This window comes from Megalobrama amblycephala, linkage group LG10 (assembly GCF_018812025.1).
Source record: "Megalobrama amblycephala isolate DHTTF-2021 linkage group LG10, ASM1881202v1, whole genome shotgun sequence".
Classification (NCBI taxonomy): Eukaryota; Metazoa; Chordata; class Actinopteri; order Cypriniformes; family Xenocyprididae; genus Megalobrama; species Megalobrama amblycephala.
The window spans coordinates 10,244,657-10,266,744 of NC_063053.1; the positions used below are offsets into that span (position 1 = coordinate 10,244,657).

General features: G+C 38.6%; 1 protein-coding gene across 3 annotated transcripts in view; it reads left to right on the top strand.

Annotated features, from left to right (window-relative positions):
* Window positions 1-21,411, top strand: part of cdh23 (cadherin-related 23) — a 292,980-nt gene extending 271,569 nt beyond the window's left edge. For all 3 annotated transcript variants that reach the window (XM_048204503.1, XM_048204504.1, XM_048204505.1), the window contains 28 exons: window positions 585-794; window positions 872-979; window positions 1,088-1,190; window positions 1,526-1,651; window positions 2,659-2,862; window positions 3,985-4,443; window positions 4,754-4,870; window positions 5,236-5,460; window positions 5,626-5,795; window positions 8,250-8,387; window positions 8,478-8,597; window positions 9,438-9,615; window positions 10,159-10,370; window positions 11,730-11,924; window positions 12,043-12,156; window positions 12,698-12,827; window positions 14,463-14,726; window positions 15,726-15,887; window positions 15,992-16,248; window positions 16,384-16,481; window positions 16,793-16,913; window positions 16,995-17,074; window positions 17,306-17,346; window positions 17,468-17,528; window positions 17,984-18,113; window positions 18,288-18,410; window positions 18,914-19,024; window positions 20,507-21,411. In XM_048204503.1, coding sequence (XP_048060460.1) covers window positions 585-794; window positions 872-979; window positions 1,088-1,190; window positions 1,526-1,651; window positions 2,659-2,862; window positions 3,985-4,443; window positions 4,754-4,870; window positions 5,236-5,460; window positions 5,626-5,795; window positions 8,250-8,387; window positions 8,478-8,597; window positions 9,438-9,615; window positions 10,159-10,370; window positions 11,730-11,924; window positions 12,043-12,156; window positions 12,698-12,827; window positions 14,463-14,726; window positions 15,726-15,887; window positions 15,992-16,248; window positions 16,384-16,481; window positions 16,793-16,913; window positions 16,995-17,074; window positions 17,306-17,346; window positions 17,468-17,528; window positions 17,984-18,113; window positions 18,288-18,410; window positions 18,914-19,024; window positions 20,507-20,845 — 4,596 coding nt within the window. In that variant the 3' untranslated portion in view covers window positions 20,846-21,411. The remainder of the gene's footprint in view (window positions 1-584; window positions 795-871; window positions 980-1,087; window positions 1,191-1,525; window positions 1,652-2,658; window positions 2,863-3,984; window positions 4,444-4,753; window positions 4,871-5,235; window positions 5,461-5,625; window positions 5,796-8,249; window positions 8,388-8,477; window positions 8,598-9,437; window positions 9,616-10,158; window positions 10,371-11,729; window positions 11,925-12,042; window positions 12,157-12,697; window positions 12,828-14,462; window positions 14,727-15,725; window positions 15,888-15,991; window positions 16,249-16,383; window positions 16,482-16,792; window positions 16,914-16,994; window positions 17,075-17,305; window positions 17,347-17,467; window positions 17,529-17,983; window positions 18,114-18,287; window positions 18,411-18,913; window positions 19,025-20,506) is intronic.
* The last annotated feature ends 677 nt before the right edge of the window (window positions 21,412-22,088 follow it).

Here is a 22,088-nt window from a genome sequence, read left to right on the forward strand (position 1 = left end):
CCATTGAAAGCTACGAAATTACCACATTCAGTGTCCAGAAAGGTATTAAAGACATCGTTAAAATATTCCATGTGACTACGGTGGTTCAACCTTAATGTTATGAAGCGACGAGAATACTTTTTGTGCGCAAAAACAAAACAAAAATGATGACTTTAAAAATGAAGTTTTTATGTTTTTAATAATAATTATTTTTATTTTTATTTTTTTATATTTTATAGTCATATAGATATATAATCACAAACTTCTTGGCCAAATTGTGCAGCCCTACAAACGAGCGCAGCAAACCTGGAGCATTTTTATCACAATTTTCATCAGAAAAATCACAATTTGATTTTTTTCCTGAAATCGTGTAGCTATTTTCTTTTCCATTCTTTACCGCAGTTAAAAATACTGAAAGAAAATCCCTCAAAATCCTCGTCCGTAGGCAAAATTAATCCATGAAGCATGCACAGATTCAAAATATCAACAAGAAATAGAATATATTTCAAGCCACGTTAAATCTAATCTTGCTTATGAATTAGTAAGCAATGAATCACTTACATATTTCCCATAATTCATGTGGTGGCTTTGTTTTTTTGTATCAGGTGGTAGTGGGCATTCAGGTGTTGGACATTAATGATAACGACCCCATCCTGCTTAACTTACCGTATAACACCAGCGTGAGCGAGGGAGCACCAATTCACACCTCCATCACTCAAGTGCGGGCACAAGACTCTGACAGCGGCCGCAACGCTCTCCTCACGTACAGCATCACTGCCGGCAACACTGATGGAGCGTTCTACATTAATGAGACGGTAAGAGACATTAGCACAAAAACAGCAGAGGGAAAGAATAGATAGTAATGTACAGACTGATGTGCTCTTCCCTCCAGTCAGGTGTGGTTCATGTGAACAGGCCGTTGGACAGAGAGAGAATGGCTGAATACAGCCTCACCATCACCGTCAAAGACAACCCAGACAACCCTCGCATCGCACGCAGGGTAAGTACCATGACACAAAACAACATATCCGGGTGAATATCTGTTTCACGGACTGTGTATATCACGATCAGGTGAACACCGCAATGAGACTCTTTTCTCTCTTCTCAGGACGCAGAGTTGTTGGTAGTGACCGTGCTGGATGTGAATGACAACAGGCCCATCTTCACTCAGACCAGCTACAGGGGCGAAATCAGTGAAAACTCGCTCACAGGTACAAAATGTTCTCGCTAACCACATCCTGATTCTTACAAATGAAAGACTGTTTTGACTATATTGTCCCTTCAAAGAAAGGGAAGAAGCTTTTTTTTTTTCATTAATGATGAAACGGCTTCAAAAGCAGTTCTACAGAAGATAATAGTGTCATCATCCAGCTCATTTCAGTTCAAGTTTTGTTCTCATCAGAGAGTGTCAGTGCAGTCAAATTGATAATATTTGGCTAATATAACATACACGGAGGGGAAATAAATACAAGATGAATACTCATTTAACACCATCAGATCAAACAATATCTCCAAACCTCCCTCTCTCTCTCTGTCTGTTCATCAGGCACCACAGTGTTGATTCTGAACGGCCCTGTTCTAGCAGAGGACAGAGACATTGGGATGAATGCAGTGGTGAGGTATCGTCTCCTGGGAGCCAGAGTGGACCTCTTCTCTATAGACTCCCTCACAGGTCAGAAGTTCAGGACAGATGTTAGGGGTTATGTTCATTTTGTTTTCCTTCAGGGTTTCCATTTAAGGCCTTAAAGGATAGTTCAGCCAAAAATGAAAATTCTGTCATCATTTACTCCCCCTCAAGTTGTTCCAAACCTGTATGAATTTCTTTCTTCTGCTGAACACAAAAAGAAGATATTTTGAAGAATACGGGTAACCAAACAGCTGATGGTCCCCACGGACTTCCATAGTCTGGAAAAAAAATACTATGGAAGTCAATGGGGACCAACAACTGTTTGGTTACAAACATTCTTCAAAATATCTTCTTTATGTTCAGCAGAAGAAAGAAATTCATACAGGTTTGGAACAACTTGAGGGGGAGTAAATGATGACAGAATTTTCATCTTTGGCTGAACTATCCTTTTAAGAAATCTTTTTAAAAAGTAATTTCAAAATATAATATCAAGAGGCTAATATTAAGTTCAACGGATCACTTTGATGTAGTATTTTTTTTCTGTTTATGATAGTCCATTGGTTTCTACTGACTTAGTTTTAATTTATTGAGCATCACCAAACAGAATTGAAAAAGCAATAATAACAAGGTTTCCCAAACATTGCCCGTCTGCCATTGGTTGAAAAACAGACACGAGTCAGTGTTGCTATGTCATGTTGGTTGGGATGCTCGAAAGAACAGAGCAATGTGTTATTTCACAGTTAACATTTTTCAGTTGACTTATAGGTGTCTCTGCATATTAAATGGACAAAGTATTTTAACATCAAATGGATTTCACCTATAATATGATCTTTTTTTGAAAAGTTGATCTTAAATTTGTTCTTTTTTTTACTCTGAAAATGTCTTACATTTGATACCCTTTAACATGCAGATACTTTTTTATTTCTGTGGTGGCAGATATACATGATAACAGTCCTCTCACCTCTGAGTTACACCCACAAGTTTCTTGTAATTGAGCACTACTCCCACTCATGACACATTCTCTGTTCCACCCCCTCTCTCTCTGTCTCTAGGGGTGGTATCAGTGCGTGGGGGTGCTGTGCTGGACAGGGAGGCTTTCTCTGTGCCGCGGGTGGAGCTGTTTCTGCTCGGGGAGGATGTGGGAGGTTTAAACAGCAGCGTTCCACTCACAATCACTATCCTCGACATAAACGACAACCCACCTGTTTTCAGTCCATCCAGTTTCACTGTACACCTGCCAGAGAACAGCCCCACAGGTGAGACTGATGGAGCTGGATTAACTGGTAGAGGAACTAGTTTAATCTTGTTTGTTGGTCCCTATTACAGTATAATGGGAGTAGGAGTGTGTGTTATTGTTATTTTAATAATAAATGAATATGTATGTAATATTTAAGTTAATATTTATAAGTAATGTATTATTTATTTATTATTTATGAATGTTTTTAATGCATACAATTTCATTTACACATCACATCACTTCACTTTCACTAGTTTATTGTGTAAATACTGTTATAATGTTATAAATATAAATATTACATGAAAAACTGAAACAAAAAAGAAATTTGGCTATTAACCTGAATAAATAAGTTTAATTTGAAATAATAAAATTACTAAAATTAGAACGACAAAAGCACATAAAATATTTATTAAAGAGCCTCTGAAAATATAAAAATATTAATAAATAATATAATTGTATATAAATAATAATACAGTAATAAATGAAGAAATATCAGTGTCCTATTGATTTTATAATATAAAATCTATATATATATATATATATACACTACCGCTCAAAAGTTTGGGATCGGTAAGATTTTTAATGTTTTTAAAAGAAGTTTCGTCTGCTCACCAAGGGTGCATTTACTTAATTAAAAATACAGTAAAAACAGTAATATTGTGAAATATTATTACAATTTAAAGTTTTCTATTTGAAAATATTTTAAAATGTAATTTATTCTTGTGTTGGCAAAGCTGAAATTTCACCATCGTTAATCCAGTCTTCAATGTCACATGATCCTTCAGAAATCTTTCTAATATGTCAATTTGCTGCTCAAGAAACATTTATTGTTTACAATTGTACAAAATATTTGTGTACAATATTTTGTTTTCAGGATTCTTTGATGAATAGAAAGTTCAAAAGAACAGTGTTTATTTGAAATCTAATCTTTTGTAACATTATAAATGTCTTTACTGCCACTTTTGATTGATTTAATGCATCCTTGCTGAATAAAAGTATTCATTTCTTTAACTTCTTTTCAAAAAAATCTAAATAAAAATTCTTACTGACCCCAAATTTTTGAACGGTAGTGTATATATATATACATGCATACATACTACTATGTTAAAGGTGTGTTATGTTCTGTTGTGTGTGTTTTCAGGTGTGGTAGTAACACAGCTCTCGGCGAGTGACGCTGACGCCGGCTCTAATGGTTGGCTGCAGTATAGATTAGACACTGGTGCTCAAGACCGTTTCGTTGTTGACGCACTCTCTGGTGCAGTTCTGGTCGGCAATGCTACACTGGACAGAGAGGAGCGTAGCTCGTACCGTCTGGTTGTCATAGCAACTGACCGAGGCACGCCCTCTCTCTCGGGGACGGCAACGTTATCTGTTGTTCTAGATGACGTCAACGACTCTCGTCCTCGTTTCATACGGCCCGTGCAGACGATCAGCGTTAACGAGTCAACTCCACCTGGAGAGGTCGTAGCTACGCTCACCGCCGAGGACCCTGATCTACGACCCCGTCTGGAGTATTACATCATCTCTGTGGAAGCAAAGGATGATGGGAATAATCCAGTGGTTGGGCTGCAGCAGTCGTTTGGGATTGACTTTCACACAGGCAAGCAATAATTTCTTACAAACTATGTTATAAGACATTTTTTCTTGCTCTTTTAGCCCTCTGAGACATCACAGAATAAATCCCTCACAACAAAAAAACTCAAGTAACTTTGCCTCAACAGAGGATGTGATTGGATAACTGAACTAACCAGTGGATTAGTTTCATTGCACAGCATCTCAAATGTTGGTTTGATCATTCTGATATACCTGAGACGCTAAACACTATACGTTTTTATTAATAATCTATTTTCTACGGATAAAATGAACCCTGTTGTACTCTATTGTTTTAATATTTGTGTCCATCTTCTTAGGTGCTGTGTTTGTACGAAACCCCTTGAACCGAGAGCTGGTTGCCACTTTTGAGATCATCGTTTCAGTGCATGACAACGCTAGTGATGTTATTGATATGTCAGTCAGTGTACCTAATGGTAAGAAAGATCTTTCTGTCTACTTTATTTTTTCTGTCTTTCCCTATTTCCTGTTTTCTTCTCTTCATCTATTGAAAATTTTTCTCCATTTAAGAACAAACATATTGCAATCTTTTTTTCTTTTCTTACTTCTATTGAAAGAACTAGCATGTGTTCTGTATGCTGGATGACATGTCCCCACCAGTCCACAACCCTAACCCTAACCCTAGCTTGACCAACAATGTTTACTGGTTTTGCCAGAAAAACCACGGTGGTTACCAACCAGTTTGATTGTTATCCTTCCTATGGTTTCCATGACCTAAACCAGCCTGGGGATAATTATTTGCTGTTTCTCCAAATCATTTAAATTTTATGTCTCTCCACAGCCAAATTGACCATCAACGTACTGGATGTGAATGACAACGCTCCTCGTTTTCGACCTTTCGGGGTGGCGAACTTTTCCGAGAGGATTCTGGAGGGTGCTGTGCCTGGTACCACACTGCTGTCAGTGACGGCTGTTGATCCTGATAAAGGACCCAATGGACAGATCATCTACCAGCTCCTGCACCTGCCCCGTGGAGACTATATAAGACTTGAAGACCCATCTACAGGTTGCACATTTGCATTTCTGCAACCTTTCTATTGACCAATCAGTGGTCTAACCCTAAACACAAAAAGATTGAAAATTGAAAAATGGTTCAATTTTATAAAACATCTTGCAGATTTAATTTTATCTAAACTAAATTGCTGATGTCTTTAAATATCACTATCCACAGGTAAAATTGTGGCCAATCGGACGGTAGATTATGAACAAGTGCAGTGGTTGAACTTCACGGTGCGTGCTCAGGATCACGGCACACCTCCTAGCTTCGCTGAACTTCCTGTCTATCTGCGCATTGTTGATGTCAACGACAACAACCCAGTCTTTCAACAACCTTTATATCAGGTACATCAGCACAGACCAGAGAATCAGGCTACTTTTTCCCAGTTGTATTCCGGAAGCATTTTAATTCTGATGAAACAGTCTGAGACTTTAGTGAAAATGCTTCTGCGTTGCTTTTTGATAAATTAATGCAACATTTTAATTACATATTATATTATGAAATGTTAGTATTAGGTATTACCAATGTCACTGATATGCTAGATCTACACTGTGTTCCAAATTATTATGCAAGTGACATATGGAAATTGAAATGGAAACCTTACTTAAAGAGGTTGTTCCACATTATTAAGCAAGTCACAGTTCTCATGCAATATGGGGAGGAAGAAAGATCTTTCTGAAGATGAAAAGAATGTAATAGTGCAGTTACGTAAAAGGCATGAAAACACCTAATATTGTGTGAAAACTGTTATGTAAATTATCAAACTATCATAAGATTTGTGAGTGACTTAGAGCACAGCAGAACTTTTAAGGAAAGTTAGTTGTATTAAAAGTACAGCTATTAAAAAAAAAAGCCGGTGTTGAGCAGCAAACAGGTATTTGAAGCTCCTGGTGTCTCTGGAGTCTAAAGAACCTCTCCCGTTGGCTGGCAGTTGTGCGTAAAGTTGCATTTCAGCCACCCCTAACCAAACCTCACAAAGAGAAACATTTACAGTGGGTTTAGAAATACATAAAGACTCATTTTTAAATTATTTTATTCACTGACGAATGCCGTACTACAATGGTAGGTCTAGATGGATGGATTTCTGGATGGTTGGTGAATGGCCACCACGTTCCAACAAGACTGTGACGTCAGCAGGGAGTTGGCAGGTGATGATTTCAGCTGCAATATTTGGATATGAAAGCGTATGCGTAAGTTCTACCAGAAAGACTCTAAGGCCACGTCGTTAATTCGCAATCTGGTGTAGCCAATCACAGTTCTACATTGAATATAAATAGACTGATCTTACCATACTACTTTGCTGCCTGTAGGTGTCGTAGTGAAGTTCCCCTCTATCCTCCCCACCACCAGGATGGTCCCTGTCCACTCGTACGGGGGGTAGGCTCCGCCCCTGCCTTTATCTTCAGGCAGGACCTACCAGCTAACTTCAAGACCTGGACGAAGGACAGGGGCCTACGCCAAAGAACTTTGAAACAGAGCTTGTCGAGGGATTTTTATTTTATTTATTTCATCTGATCTCGTACCAAATAAATTCATTCATATCTCAATTCTCCCTCTGAGTTTTTTTGGTAGAATTGAGATGGAAGGTCCCTTTAGGGTCTCTGAGGGTGTCGAAATGACTTCTGCAAGAAGTCAAAACTGGCCTTTTTCAGCTTTTGTGTAAAAAGAAGGACAATGCCTTCTGAAATACAATGCACTATGCAATATCCCATGCTGCAAAAAACACCACAGCAATAAAACTGTTTGAAAATGTATTTCTACACCAACTGTAAATGTTTCTCTTTGTGAGGTTTGGTTAGGGGTGGCTGAAATGCAATTTTGCACATAACTGCCAGCCTGCATGGAGAGGTTATTGAGACTCCAGAGACACCAGGAGCTTCAAATACCTGCTGCTCAACAGTGGCTTTTTTTTTTACAGCTGTCCTTTTAATACAATTAACTTGTTTGACAGAAACTTTAAGCCTTTATCTGACTGAGTTCTGCTGTGCTCTAAATCACTCACAAATCTTATGATAGGTCCATAATCTCCATTCACTTTTCACACAATATTAGTTGTTTTCATGCCTTTTGCACAATATTGCACCATTTCATGCTTTTCATCTTCAGAAAGATCTTTCTTCCTCGCCATATTGCATGAGAACTGTGACTTGCTTAATAATGCGGATCAACCTCTTTAAGTGAGGTTTTCATTTATCTAAGTAGGCCTGGCAAACTATTTAACAAACCTGTCTGAGGTTGATACCAGTTATCTAAAAAGATACAGAGAAATAAAACAAACACTTTCTTTGAAAAACTAAAATCTGAATGTTTATTGTACTGAAATCCCACTGATACATCACTTGCATAATAATTTGAAACACAGTATAGAAACAGTGCGGAAAATATTCCTTCTGCATTTTAATGTCATGCTTCACATTTTTAAAAAATGGTATTTTAAATCTTTTCAATATTGTTTTTGAAAACTATGTTAAAATATTTTTGTGAAAAAAAAAAAAAAAATGTTGCACGGTTTCCACAAAAATTTTAAGCAGCAGAACTGTTTTCAACAGTGATAATAATAAGAAATGTTTTTTGAGCAGCAAATCAGCACATCAGAATGATTTCTGATCATGTGACACTGCTGCTGAAAGTTCAGATTTGCTATAACAGGAATAAGTAACTTTTCAAATTGAAAATTGTTATTTTAAATTGTAGTAATGTTTCACAATATTTACTGTATTTTTGATTAAATAAATGCAACCTCGGTGAGCATACAGTAAGACACTTTTAAACCAAAGTTTTTGTGTATGTGTGTGCAGAAGTCCATTTTTGAGGATGTTGCACTCGGCACCATTATTGTGAGTGTGAGTGCGACAGATGCTGACTCCGGCCTATTCTCTGTCATTGAATACGGGCTAGTGGATGGAGAGGGCAAATTTGGCATCACACCCACAACTGTAAGTGCATAAGTGTGAAAACAAAGCAAAGACAAAAAGAAATGTCATGTATAATGTTTTATATTTAATATTGATGTCCTTTGTTATCAGGGTGACATCTACATCCTGTCTGCCCTGGACAGAGAGACCAAAGACCGCTACACTCTCACAGCCTATGCCAGGGACAATCCTGGCGGCAGCCCCAACAACCGCAGAGAAAACTCTGTCCAGGTATGGATGAGATAATCAAAAAAATGTGAAATTGTGCCCATTTTATTGCATCTGAAATCATCTGAACACATTTCACATCACAATTTTGACTTCCAAACACAAAAGTAGGAACTTTGAGGCAGCATATTTGCCCTTTTAAGCTACTGAATAAAATATTTTTAGATCTGGCTCGTTCATCCTCTCAATGTGAAATCAACATTCAAACAACCTGTTCGGCAAACTGCAAAGGCTGTTGACCATAGTTGACCACAGGCACATAAAAGAAAATCCAAACATGGACAAAATTCTTGAGCAAGAGAGACCATGACGCAGACAAGGTGGAGTCTCCTTCACTTCCAGTTCCTGTTTAAGAAGGATATGAAGAGAGCATCAGCTGTGCAAATGAGGTTTTGCAAGACTTGAAAATCGTGAGTTGGCCGAGCGTTCAGCTCACACTTCCTCTATTCACACTCTGATGGTACGAGGAAGTGGGAAGTATAGAAGCAAAACAAGCAGAAAATCAAAATATGGTTCAATGTACAATGCAAACATTACATAATATTTAGGAAGAATTTAAAGCAACAAATGCGAGTAAAATGCACCAAATCGGCTTTAGTGAGTCCAGTTGGCCAGTAACTTTATTGAATTGTTGTTTTGCTGTATCCCCAACCAGTGTTTAGATATCAAACTCTTGTGCACGCTTTTGCATTTTTTTGCACAGAACATTTCAGTTTCATGTGAGCAGTCTTGCATGAGCTGACCTCAGATACTTGGCAAAACAACCAAAAGAGTTTTGTTTTGGTGCTCCACCTTTAACACCTCTGTACCGGATCTCTGAACTTATGTTTCTGCATCTCTCAGGTGCAGTTGACAGTGATGGATGTAAATGACTTCCATCCACGTTTCTCAGAGAGAGTCTTCACCACTAGCGTGTTTGAGAACGAGCCGGTTGGTACGTCGGTGATCACACTGAAGGCCACTGACCTCGATGAGGGCGAGAATGCATTACTTACCTACAGTCTGCAGGGCCCTGGAGCGGGTACAACACACACAGACATACAGAAATATACAGTAGTCAACATTTGAAGTGAATCGAAAAAGTTCATCAAAGTTGTCCTAAGAAGAAGGTTTCAGGACATCTTTGATGAAAGGTTTTGATCCACTTGATACATGGATTGTGCAGAATTCAGAATTGAAGAATTGTCTTTCTTTTAATTCATGAGCCGGAGTTTGAATCGAATTAGCACACAGGATGTTGAAATGAAACTTTTATGTATATAATTTATGTAATTAATAATAACTTTAATTATTATAATATATAAAACATTATGTGTTGTGTAACCTTGAACAGTTACATTTCAGTTTGTTTCTTTTAACTTTATACGACTAATACTATTTCTTTAAATTAAATTTAAAATGTTCCTTCTTGTTTTTTACCTTGATTACAATTCAAATTCAGGAAATGAATTGGAAAGGAAAAGGCATTTTCAGTTCAGTTTTGACGTAGATTTGGATAAACCCACTCTAGTACAGCTACAGCGTTTGATGTTGCTGCTGATATCTCTTCCTCTTTCTATTGTAGATGCGTTCTCTCTGGATCCTGACACTGGGCTGATTCGCTCCCTGCGGTTACTGCAGAGTTTTGAGAGGTTTAATCTGACTATGGTGGCGACCGATCATGGCAGACCTCCCCTCTGGGGCACCGCCAGTCTTCAAATCACTGTCATAGATGTCAATGACAACAGGCCTGTCTTTGTACGGCCTGCCAATGGCACTATCATGCACATACTAGAGGTGTGTAACAGTGAAAAACCAGTCACTCATTATTTTTATTACTATAGTATGTTTTCATCAGCTATGTTTCCTTTCACCTATTTTAATGCAATTTTGGGATATCACATAAAACAACACTGGATGGAAACGGCAAGATGCGCATCATTTATAAAAAAACGTATGTGCTCAATTGAGGCTGATCAATTTTTTATTCGATAAAAAGACATAAACTAGGATTGAAACAAATTTACAGAATAAATCCCTCACAACAAAAAACTCACGTAACTTTGCCTCAACAGAGGATGTGATTGGATAACCAGTGGATTCGTTTCATTGCACAGCATCTCAAATGTTGGTTTGATCATTCTGATATACCTGAGCCAAAGCCTGTCATCAGAATGATTTGGTTTAATTCCCTCACAGAGTTGTCTCACATGATTGTGTTCCCAAACACCAGGCCTTACTGCATTTTGTCTGCATACTCTGAGACACAATCATTTATGATGTAGGAAAAAAGAGCAACAGTGACATCCACCAATTCCAGCAACTTCTGTTTTTATTACAGATACAGTATTTTCTTGAACACCTTGGATGGAAAAACTGCTTTATTCGCAAATGTTTTATGTTTTGTGCATACGTTTAAATTCGCAACTTTGGATGGAAACATAGCTATTGTTTTATTGTAATTCAAGGCAAGGTTCCTCACTCATCTTATAAAGTACAACTCAACCACTTTGACATGTTCTCAGCTATTCCTTCTTTTATCTTCGTGTTGCTAAAGAGAGTGAGAAATTTAATTGTGAAGCCCTTTACTCCATCTCCGAGCCCAAGTGATGAAACCAACCCCAGTGTCTCAGAGGTGTTAGCCATAGTGTCGTACCAGATAGTATTTTGAGTATTTTAAAAAAAACTTTGTAAGTATCTTTGAAAGTAAATGCTATCTTCAAGACAATCTAGAGAGTGTGGTGCATCTGAAATTGCATTCTGAGTATGTACTACGTTTGAATTTACAGAATCTCACCAGCTGTTTTTCAAATACTATTTTGTATTTGGACATAATACTCTTTTTCACATTCTACATAGTAGGGAAGTATTCGATTTCGGACGCAGCGTTGGATTGGATCGAAAAGTACTAAACAGACATTTTTATGCAACAAACAACAAATTTAAATTAAGAGATTCCCTGCTTGTGGTTTTGACTGAAATCTCTTACATGGACAAATTTACAGGAATGAGTTCTCACTGTTTGACACTTTGACCCAAATGTGTCACATGGAGGTCTGTCGTATTTAATGCACCATATCTGGATTGTAAGACCTATATTTGGCATCTTGCCAAATGAGTGAGCGTTCTCTCATGTTTTGATGTGTGTCGATGCAGGAACAGCCTCCTGGGCTGGTGGTGTATGAAGTGTTCGCCACAGACGAGGACGAGGGGGTGAACGGAGAGGTCCGGTACAGCTTCCTGCAGACTGGAGCGGGAAACAGAGACTGGGAGAACTTCCATATTGATGCAGTGACAGGAGTGATCACCACTGCGGTTAAACTGGACAGAGAGAAACAAGCCCTGTACAGTGTGAGTTTTTCTTTTATAACCAAGGCCACTGAAAAAGTTGCACTTTAATGACAAAATTCAGGACACAAACCCTCAAAAGTAGTACAATAACAATTTAAATCTCTGTATTTGTGTGTAGCTTGTTGTGGTGGCATATGACCTCGGACAGCCCGTCCCATATGAGACCATGCAGCCGCTGCAGGTGGCTCTGTCTGACATTGACGACAATGAGCCCGTCTTCCTTAAACCTCCGGTAAGGTTTTGGTCACTGTTTTTTTTTTTTTTTTTTTTTTTTAACAGATCAGATGTCTCACTCTATTTTTCAAGTACAGACTGTAGGCCAGTTTAATATTAAAGGAGCAGTAAGTGATTTCTGAGAAATGCTGTTGAAAGTGGATCAGACTGAGCACCACCTCACACTTGTAGCCAGTCAGCAGTAGGCGGCGTTTCCGTTCATGATGGGCAAGAAGGAGATCTAAAGAAAGACTGTAGAAAGGGAGATGGCTGAGAGACATTACAAAAGAGAAAAAGTCAGAGGAATATCACTGGAAAAAGAAGGGTTATGATCAGGCAAGAGCTATAGGACCCGCGTTAATATTAGAGAAGCTTTCCAGTGCTGGAAGAGACCTAAGCATGGAAAACAGATGCCTATGTTGCGTTGTTTCTGATCCTTTGTTTTTAGAAATTGCTTACTGCACCTTTAAAGAACTTTTACATCAGGAAATTTGATGCTTGGAAATTTTCTCACCACTTATTGCTCAAGTTTTGACCTCTGTGTGTTGCGTGTATTTCAGAGAGGAAGTTTGCCGTATCAGTCTCTGTCAGTACCGGAGCACTCATCTCCTGGGACTGTTGTGGGTAATGTGACGGGTGCAGTCGATGCGGACGAAGGTTCTAATGCTATCGTCTACTATTTCATTGCAGGTGCGGACACAACGTTAAACCACAAAAATGAACCCGTTGATGCACTTGCATCATTATACCATGTTTATCCAATGTTAGGCTCCGTTCAGCAGGAGATAAGGAGTTTATGTTTTTGGATCATGTGCACAGCCTGAATTAACATGTATCTGACAGTGATCTCACTGCCGAACATATTAATGAAAGAATGTATATGAGGGTCAGTGAACCTAGGTCTCAAACTAACTCTTTTGATCAACTACTGGGGGTCAAGACTCTTTCTTCATAAAACGTTTCTGCCTGCAGTTTCCAATGAATTGCTCAGTTTGCTCAATTTCGTTGCATAAATAGAAGATGCTGAAATTCAGATTTTTGAGAAACTTCCTGTATAAACTCAGCAGAACAATGACTGTTCAAAATAGAACACTAACATACTACTCTTACCATTCTGTAGTAAATTTGCTAAAGTATGTGCAATACAGTAAAGCTTACTGTGCTGAATACAATATCCTTCAATCCAGTCTGCTTAACACAACCTTCCAATTTAGCATGATAAATGAACTGTCCAAAATTATAGCAATGATTTTTAATATCTCTATTAAAGGATTAGTTCACTTTTAAATAAACTTTTTCTGATAATTTACTCACCCCCATGTCATCCAAGATGTCCATGTCTTTCTTTCTTCAGTCGAAAAGAAATTAAAGTTTTTGATGAAAACATTCCAGGATTTTTCTCCTTATAGTACTCTTAAATGGGCACCAAACAGTTGAAGGTCAAAATTAGTTTCACTGCAGCTTCAAATTGTTCTACACAATCCCAGATGAGAAATAAGGGTCTTATCTAGAGAAACCATTGCTCATTTTCTGAAAAAAATTTAAAATTATATAAGTTTTAACCAGAAATGCTCATCTTGAACTAGCTCTCTTCTTCTTCTCCTCTATTTGAATTCCAGCAGTGTAGACACTGCTAAGCGTGTTACTGCCCTCCACAGGTCAAAGTTTGAACTAATTTTTATATGCAATATGCTAGTGCAAGTATATAACAATTAGTTCAAACTTTGACCTGTGGAGGGCAGTAATACACTTAGCAGTGTCTACACTGCTGGAATTCAAATAGAGGAGAAGAAGAGAGCTAGTTCAAGATGAGCATTTAAGGTTAAAACTTATATAATTTTCCATTTTTTTCAGAAAATGAGTGATGGATTCACTAGATAAGACCCTTATTTCTCATCTGGGATCGTGTTGAACAATTTGAAGCTGCAGTGAAACTAATTTTGACCTTCAACTGTTTGGTGCCCATTTAAGAGTACTATAAGGAGAAAAATCCTGGAATGTTTTCATCAAAAACTTTAATTTCTTTTCGACTGAAGAAAGAAAGACATGGACATCTTGGATGACATGGGGGTGAGTAAATTATCAGGAAAAGTTTATTTAAAAGTGAACTAATCCTTTAATTCATTATTTGATCAAACTGCCATTAAGACATTTTTGAACATTTGATAGTATGGCAAAAGCGTTTGCATCATTTACTATTTAAAAGAATACTATGCCATAAGAAGTGTATACTGCACAGTATTCAGTAAATATTAAGGTAGTATTCACTCCATACACAGCCAGTGTAAACGTATTATTAACTGCATTACTAATGTTCTTCTCTAGGAGGCGATACTGAGGGAAACTTTGGTATGAGTGTGGCAGGGGTTTTACGGGTCAAGAAAGATCTGGATCGGGAAGAAATCCCAGTGTATTCCATCATCGTTAAAGCTTCCAGTAACCGAAACTGGTCTCCTCCAAAAGGTCAAAGGTCACAGCGGGCCCAAGTGCTTGACCCGAGCCGTGACCCCACTTTACAGGAAGTAAGAATCTTCCTTGAGGACATCAACGACCAGTCTCCAAGATTCACAAAGATGGAGTACACTGCAGGTAACAGATTTGTTTATTTTGATAATATTTTCAAGTTTCTTTGTTCTGTATTTAAAGGTGCAGTGTTTTTGGAGGATCTATTGACAGAAATGCAATATAATATACATAACTATGTTTTGAGTGGTGTATAAAGACCTTACATAACAAACGGTTATGTTTTTATTACCTTAGAATGAGCCATTTCTATTTACATACACCGCGGGTCCCCTTACATGTTAAATCGCCATTTTGCGCCGGGATGTTTCTACAGTAGCCCTAAACGGACAAACTGCTTTACAGAGTGCGTTTGCTTGACTGGCTACTCTCTCTGTCTCAGACAGCAACATATTTGTCCTGTTGGCCACCGTAGCTTCTCTATATTGCAATTCGCAACCTCACTGCTAGATGCCGCTAAATAATTTTTATGTTAATAATTAATCTATATGCAATTATTTTCTTATTTTATTTCAGTTTTCTGACTTTGGGCTTTCAATAATTTTGCATTAAATAGTTTATTTTTATATTATTATTATTATTATTTGTTTATTTTTATTATTGTTTTAATCTAAAACCATCAGCTCAAATATGGGCTTTTCTTCTACTTGTAACTTTTAAACTCTTTTGGTCTTCTAATTTTGCTTTTGCTTCTCATCTAAATTTGATTGAATTTAATGTTTTCAGTCTCTGTCATCACTGGTCAAAATTGTAAAATATAATGTATTATGTATAATGTACTATAATTTCATTAAAAAGTACTATAAATAAGTTATAAAGACATAGTAAAAAGTTATCATATTCATATAACATAAATAAAAATTATATTATTTATTATTGAAATCAAATTTACATTTGAATTATTATTATTATTTAAATTATATTTTAATATATTTAAAATATATATTGTTTTATTTTATTTTAATATAAAGCAACCCCTGGGACAACCCCTATGGTATATCCTTGTTTACATATCAAGGAAACGTGTTTATGTTTGAGCTGTCTCTCTCTGTCTCTCTCTATCAGGTGTGGCTGCAGACGCTAAAGTTGGCTCTGATCTGATTCGGGTTCAAGCGATTGACAACGACATTGGCAACAACAGTCTTGTTCTTTATCACATTCTGTCCATCCGCTACATCAAACTGCATTCCAATGACTCTGAAGACATGGGCAACGTGTTCATCATCGGTCTGTGTGCTCTACACACTCTTCAAATTTCTGTTGAACTGTCAGTTTACTTAAATGCCATTTATTGAATGATGTTATTTTTAGTGACACTTCTTTCTTTTCAGGTGAAACTGATGGAATCATTCGTACGTTTGACCTGTTCATGGCGTATGATCCGGGTTATTTTGTGGTGGAGGTGCTGGCGAGAGATCTGGCAGGACACAGTGACGTGGCTCTGGTGGGCATTTACATTCTGAGAGACGACCAGCGGGTGAAAATTGTCATTAATGAGATACCGGAGCGAGTTCGGCTGTTTCAGGAGGAGTTCATAAACCTGCTCTCAAACATCACAGGAGCCATAGTCAACACTGATGACGTACAGGTATACGTGTGTTTGTGCTGTCATTGTTAATATTGTGAGAAGTAAGATTACTAACCTGTCTGTACAAAGTAATAACCAATATTTCTCCTATCTTGGCCGTGCAAATGAGTTAATTCAGATATTTATTTCCCATAGTTTCATGTGGATAAGAAGGGAAGAGTGAACTTTGCTCAAACCGATGTTCTGATTCATGTGGTCAACAAGCAGACCAACCGTATTCTGGATGTGGAAAGGTAAGAGTTACAAGGCTAATACATATCAAATATGAGTTTCTTGAACTGTGTCCCAGGGGTTGCTTTATATCGAAATAAAATATTTTTAAAGCAATTAAATAATTTTTTGTTGTTGTTGTTGTTGTTGTATGGTCACATTAAGCTTTCTTGGAACTTTTTTTTTTTTTAAATGATTCTACTGAGATTTTGAGGTTTTTATTTGATTTTAGTTTTTTACCCTTGATCCAGACTTTTATTTCTACACTCTGACAATCCATCATAAAAAATATGGATGATTGATTGATTCACTAAATTGATTCATTGGTTTTCAGAGTGATTCAGATGATCGATGAGAACAAGGAGCAGTTGAGGAATCTGTTTCGAAACTACAACGTTCTGGATGTTCAGCCTGCCGTGACCGCACGCGCACCTGATGACCTCACCACCTTACAGGTGTGTGTATGTGAATTCAATGTATTTTCTGTATCAAGAATACATTATATACAGAACGAACACCTCTTTTATCTCTTTCAGATGGCCATTATCATCTTGGCAGTTTTACTCTTCCTTGCTGCCATGTTGTTTATCCTGATGAACTGGTATTACCGCACAGTGTGAGTACTTGCGAACAGATTATGGCATGTGTTTCGTTCTGACTGAACTGAGATTAGACAGAATAATTAATGCTTTTTAGATTTTTAGAGAAGATGCATTAGGTTCTCATACCACATAAGATCCTGTTCTGCCACTTGTCATGTTCACTCACTTCCTTTTCAATGCATAACCAGAGGTTATCTGTGGTTCTGTTATAAGCATTTAAGTTTTTTTGTTTGTGTTTTAAACAGGCACAAAAGGAAGTTGAAAGCAATTGTTGCCGGCTCCACAGGTAAAATGCTGGGAATGCCCCATCCCTCCGATTGGAGGAAGCAGAGACTAATCCTCATGTTGAAGTTGGACAAACATAGCTTTGTGTTAATGTTGTTACTGTAATCTCTCTCTATTTGCAGGAAATCAGGGGTTGATGGATATTCTGGATATGCCCAACACTAACAAGTACACGTTTGAAGGGTGAGATGGCGATTGAACGATGTTGGTGATATGAGCCTTTTTGTATAGGCGCTTTTACAACCGTCAGGCCAAACCGTTCTAGTTGCTTAACCGTTCCATTCAGTGACGATTCGGCCCAGCCGGTACGGATATGGTTTCACTATACGCATTCAACCAGCACTGTTCAACACGGTTAGACAACCGTGCTGAGAATTCTGGGCTGTGAACGGTTTGTAATCGTGCCATGTCGAACCAAGCTCAAGTGGAAATATATGTGGAACTGTTTTTTGCCAATCTGGCCCAATGGTGGAAAAGCGGCTCATGTGATAACAGGGCTCCAGACTGCTAAAATGGTCACAAGTGTGGCAAAGCACAACATATTCTTACTATATGTGAAAACATTCTAATATGTTCAAAATATAGTGTTGGTTATTATCTGTATCACAATGCTTCTCTTTCTCTGTATGTGTTTATAGAGCGAATCCAGTGTGGCTGGATCCTTTCTGCAGGAATCTGGAGTTAGCTGCGCAGGCGGAGCATGAGGACGACCTTCCTGAAGACCTGAGTGACATCGCTGACCTCTGGAACAGCCCGGCTCGCACACACGTAATTTGCACACAAAAACACTGTCAAAATCATGCCATGGTGCATGTATTGTCATCACAAGAACCTTCTCTTTGTAAAATTGATATCAACGGAACTGATATCTTCCCTTTGTAGAGTACTAAACTGATGTCTTGAGCTTTATAGGGTACTAAATAGATATCTTGTCTTCTATAGGGTACATTTGGACGTGAGCCTCAGGCCTCTAAACCAGAGGATGACAGATATCTACGAGCTGCTATTCAGGAGTATGACAACATTGCCAAACTAGGGCAAATCATGAGAGAGGGACCCATCAAGGTGAGAACATGCACTACAAATCTAACATCTAACTCAAGAGTTTATGATAAAGCTGTTAAAGGGATAGTTCACCCAAAAATGAAGAATATGGGTAATGAAACAGTTGATAGGCCCCATTGACTTCCATAGTATTTTTCCATACTATGGAAGTCAAAATATCTTCTTTTGTGTTCAACAGAACAAAGAAATTCATACAGGTTTGGAACAACTTGAGGGTGAATAAATTATGACAGAATTTTCATTTTTGGGTGAACTATCCCTTTAAGGCTGGAGTACATAAACAGGCAAACCAAATAAAATCTTTGATAGCAAACAACATGAACAAAAATTTTAACATACTTCATACTTCATCATTTATGGTGTTATTTTGTCTAAAACAAGACTTTGGGACGCTGAAACATAATGTGAAGTGAGATGATGTTCTTAATGAGTTGAAATATCAGTATCGTGATGAAGAATTCAGTTTATAAGACACCACATGACCAATGCTGCCATCCAATCAGGGCTCGCTGCTCAATGTGGTTCTGGATGACTACCTGAGACTCAAAAAGCTGTTTGCTGCTCGTCTGGTCACCAAATCAACCAGCCACGGTGACCAATCATCAGTCACAGAGGTGGGCGATGTGACTGGGTGCTGTGTTTGCTCTTCCTCTGCACCCCTCTTCCTCACTGCTGGCTGACTATGTCTCCACCCTGTCCTATCAATAGAAACCCTGGGTTCTCCTGCTGTCCAGAGAGATCTGTGTTCTCAACACAGTCATGTGACCTTGCTAATGTTTCCCAGGCTGTTTCACAGGGTTCTCACTGCTCTTCACTGCTTCACAGATGTGTTTGCTGCTCTCTCTTGGTGTTTCCGCTTAACCTGCTGTAAAATTGTGTTGTTCTGTTGTTAATCTTTTTTTTCTCCTTCTTCCTTACCTTGTCTTCAATCCGTTGTCTACCAATCTATAATTCCATGCATCCTTCTATCTACCCATCATGCATCCATCTTTGATTGTATATGTCCATAATTCCATCCCACCATTCATGCATCCATCCATTCAAAATTGTATCATCATTCTTTCTTTTCACCCATCATATATCCATCCACCAATCCATAAATTCATTCAATCATCCATCCTTCCTTCGAACCACCATCATGCATCTGTTTATCCATCCATAATCCAATACATCTATGATTTCCTCTATCTATAATTCCATCCTACAATGCATGCATTCATCACTCCTTCATTGCATCCATCCATCATGCATCCATCCACCAATCTGTAAATTCAATCATCCATCAACCAACCAACCCATTATCCATGCTTCCATGTTTGCATCTATTTCATCCCACCCTGCATGCATTCATCCATTCATCATTGTATCCGTCATTCCTTCCATCCACCTTTCATGCATCCATCTACCGATCCATAAATTCATTCAATTATCCATCATTCCATCCATCCATCCATCAACCAACCAACCAACCAACCCATTATCCATGTATATTTCATGCATCCATCCACCAATCCATAAATTCATTCAATCATCCATCCTTCCTTCTAACCACCATCATGCATCTGTTTATCCATCCATGCATCTACCAATCCATAATCCCATACATCTATGATTTCCTCTATCTATAATTCCATCCTACAATGCATGCATTCATCACTCCATCATTGCATCCATCCATTCATTATTGTATCCATCATTCCTTCTATGCATCCATCCACCAATCTGTAAATTCAATCATCCATCAACCAAACAACCCATTATCCATGCATCCGTGTTTGCATCTATTTCATCCCACCCTGCATGCATTCATCCATTCATCATTGTATCCGTCATTCCTTCCATCCACCTTCCGATCCATAAATTCATTCAATTATCCATCATTCCACCCATCCATACATCAACCAACCAACCCATGTATATTTCATGCATCCATCCACCAATCCATAAATTAATTCAATTATCCATCCTTTTATCCATCCATCATGCATCCATCTTTGATTGTATCTATATCCATAATTCCATGCCACCATGCATGCATTTATCACTCCATTGTTGCATTTCATCCATGCATTCATCCATCCGTTCATGTCTCTCAGCTGATCCAAAGTGACCTGGATGATGATGACGATGAGCGCGTTGGTGTCGGAGGTCGAGGAACCCTCCGCTTCAAGCACAAGCTCCCGATCGAGCTCAGGGGTCCTGACGGGGTGCACGCGGTTCACGGCAGCACGGGCACGCTTTTGACCTCCGACCTCAACAGCCTGCCTGAAGACGACCAGCGGGCTCTGGCACGCTCCCTTGAAGCCTTGCACGCAGATGGCGGACTGTATGCTGAACGCAACGCCCGAACAGAATCCGCAAAATCGACACCTTTACACAGAAACAAGGGCAGCGACACTCTGTCCGAGAGTCCGTTAGAGATCACAGAATTATGACTAGCCGAGGCCTCGCTGGTCTGAGAAAACTACAGTGTGCACGTCACTCCTGGCTCTTTGTTTTCCTGTGGTTTGGAGGAGGGTTCAGGTTTGTAAGGGCCAGGTGTGAGGAGGGGGTGTAGATGTGTGTGTGGACCGGGAACGCCCAAATCTACTTGTCAGGGCTGTTTCAAGAGTACTGAGACTTTAACTACACACACTCAAACTACACAATGAGAAACGGATGCACTCTCAGACCAGTGGAAGGCCGAACACGGACACTAGTTTTTATTTAGTTACTTTTTCATATTTGAATGGGGCTCCAGAGAATAACGTGGTGATGTTTGTCTATAATGAACAGTTTATGAGAGTAAATCTCTAGGGCTTTTCACACCACAATTAACCCTGGATTAAGCAACCTTTCACACTTGTTATTTTGGAAAAGGGTTTAACAGAAGCCAGAACAGAGTTAGTATGGCAGTGCCAGGAGTATACATTGTGAAACAGTGCAGTGATAGTCAGTGTTGATGATTTTAGCAACAGACAACTAATCGTACATGAAATCATTCAAATATTCATGCACTTCATATGGCTGCCAGAAGTATCTTTTTACACCATGTTTAGTAGAAAAGTTCATATTTAAAAATGTTAAGAAGCAGTATTATTTTATTTATTTTTTTTACTTTTTTTTAATCTATAATATTTTTCAGAAGACTTAAAGATGAAGTGTTGAAGTTCACAAAGCAGAATTGCACTGTTTTCGTGCAGGCATCCCATACAGTTCTCCTGTCCGCTATTGGCTGAAAAATGGATAGCCTCAACCCGAGCGCAAGCCGTTGGCTGATCCCAAGACAGCAACATAGTGTGGCCCAGATCCAGTCCACATCTGATACATGTGGACCAGATGTGGGCTGGATCTGGGCCGACACTATATTGCTGTCAGGGGACTTAATGGCTGCGTTCCACTCCAAATTTTTACGCCCTTCACTCGCTAATTTCCCTCCGTCTCGTGGACTCAGAAGTGGGTCATTGTTTATGTTGCAAGAGTGCCCACTACTGGCGGAACTTGGGCATAAGCAAAGACTATAGAATAACACAAGACGTGTCACTCGTATTGTTTTGAATGGGAGAAAGTGTAACACGCAATATGGCGGAATAAGTCCCGCCTTCTAAAGCCAAGAGCCAATCGCCGACTGGTAAAGTCATCGCGTCACCTCAGCGGCCGTTAGAATCACCGGTTTCTATAGAAACAGTCAGACGCGCG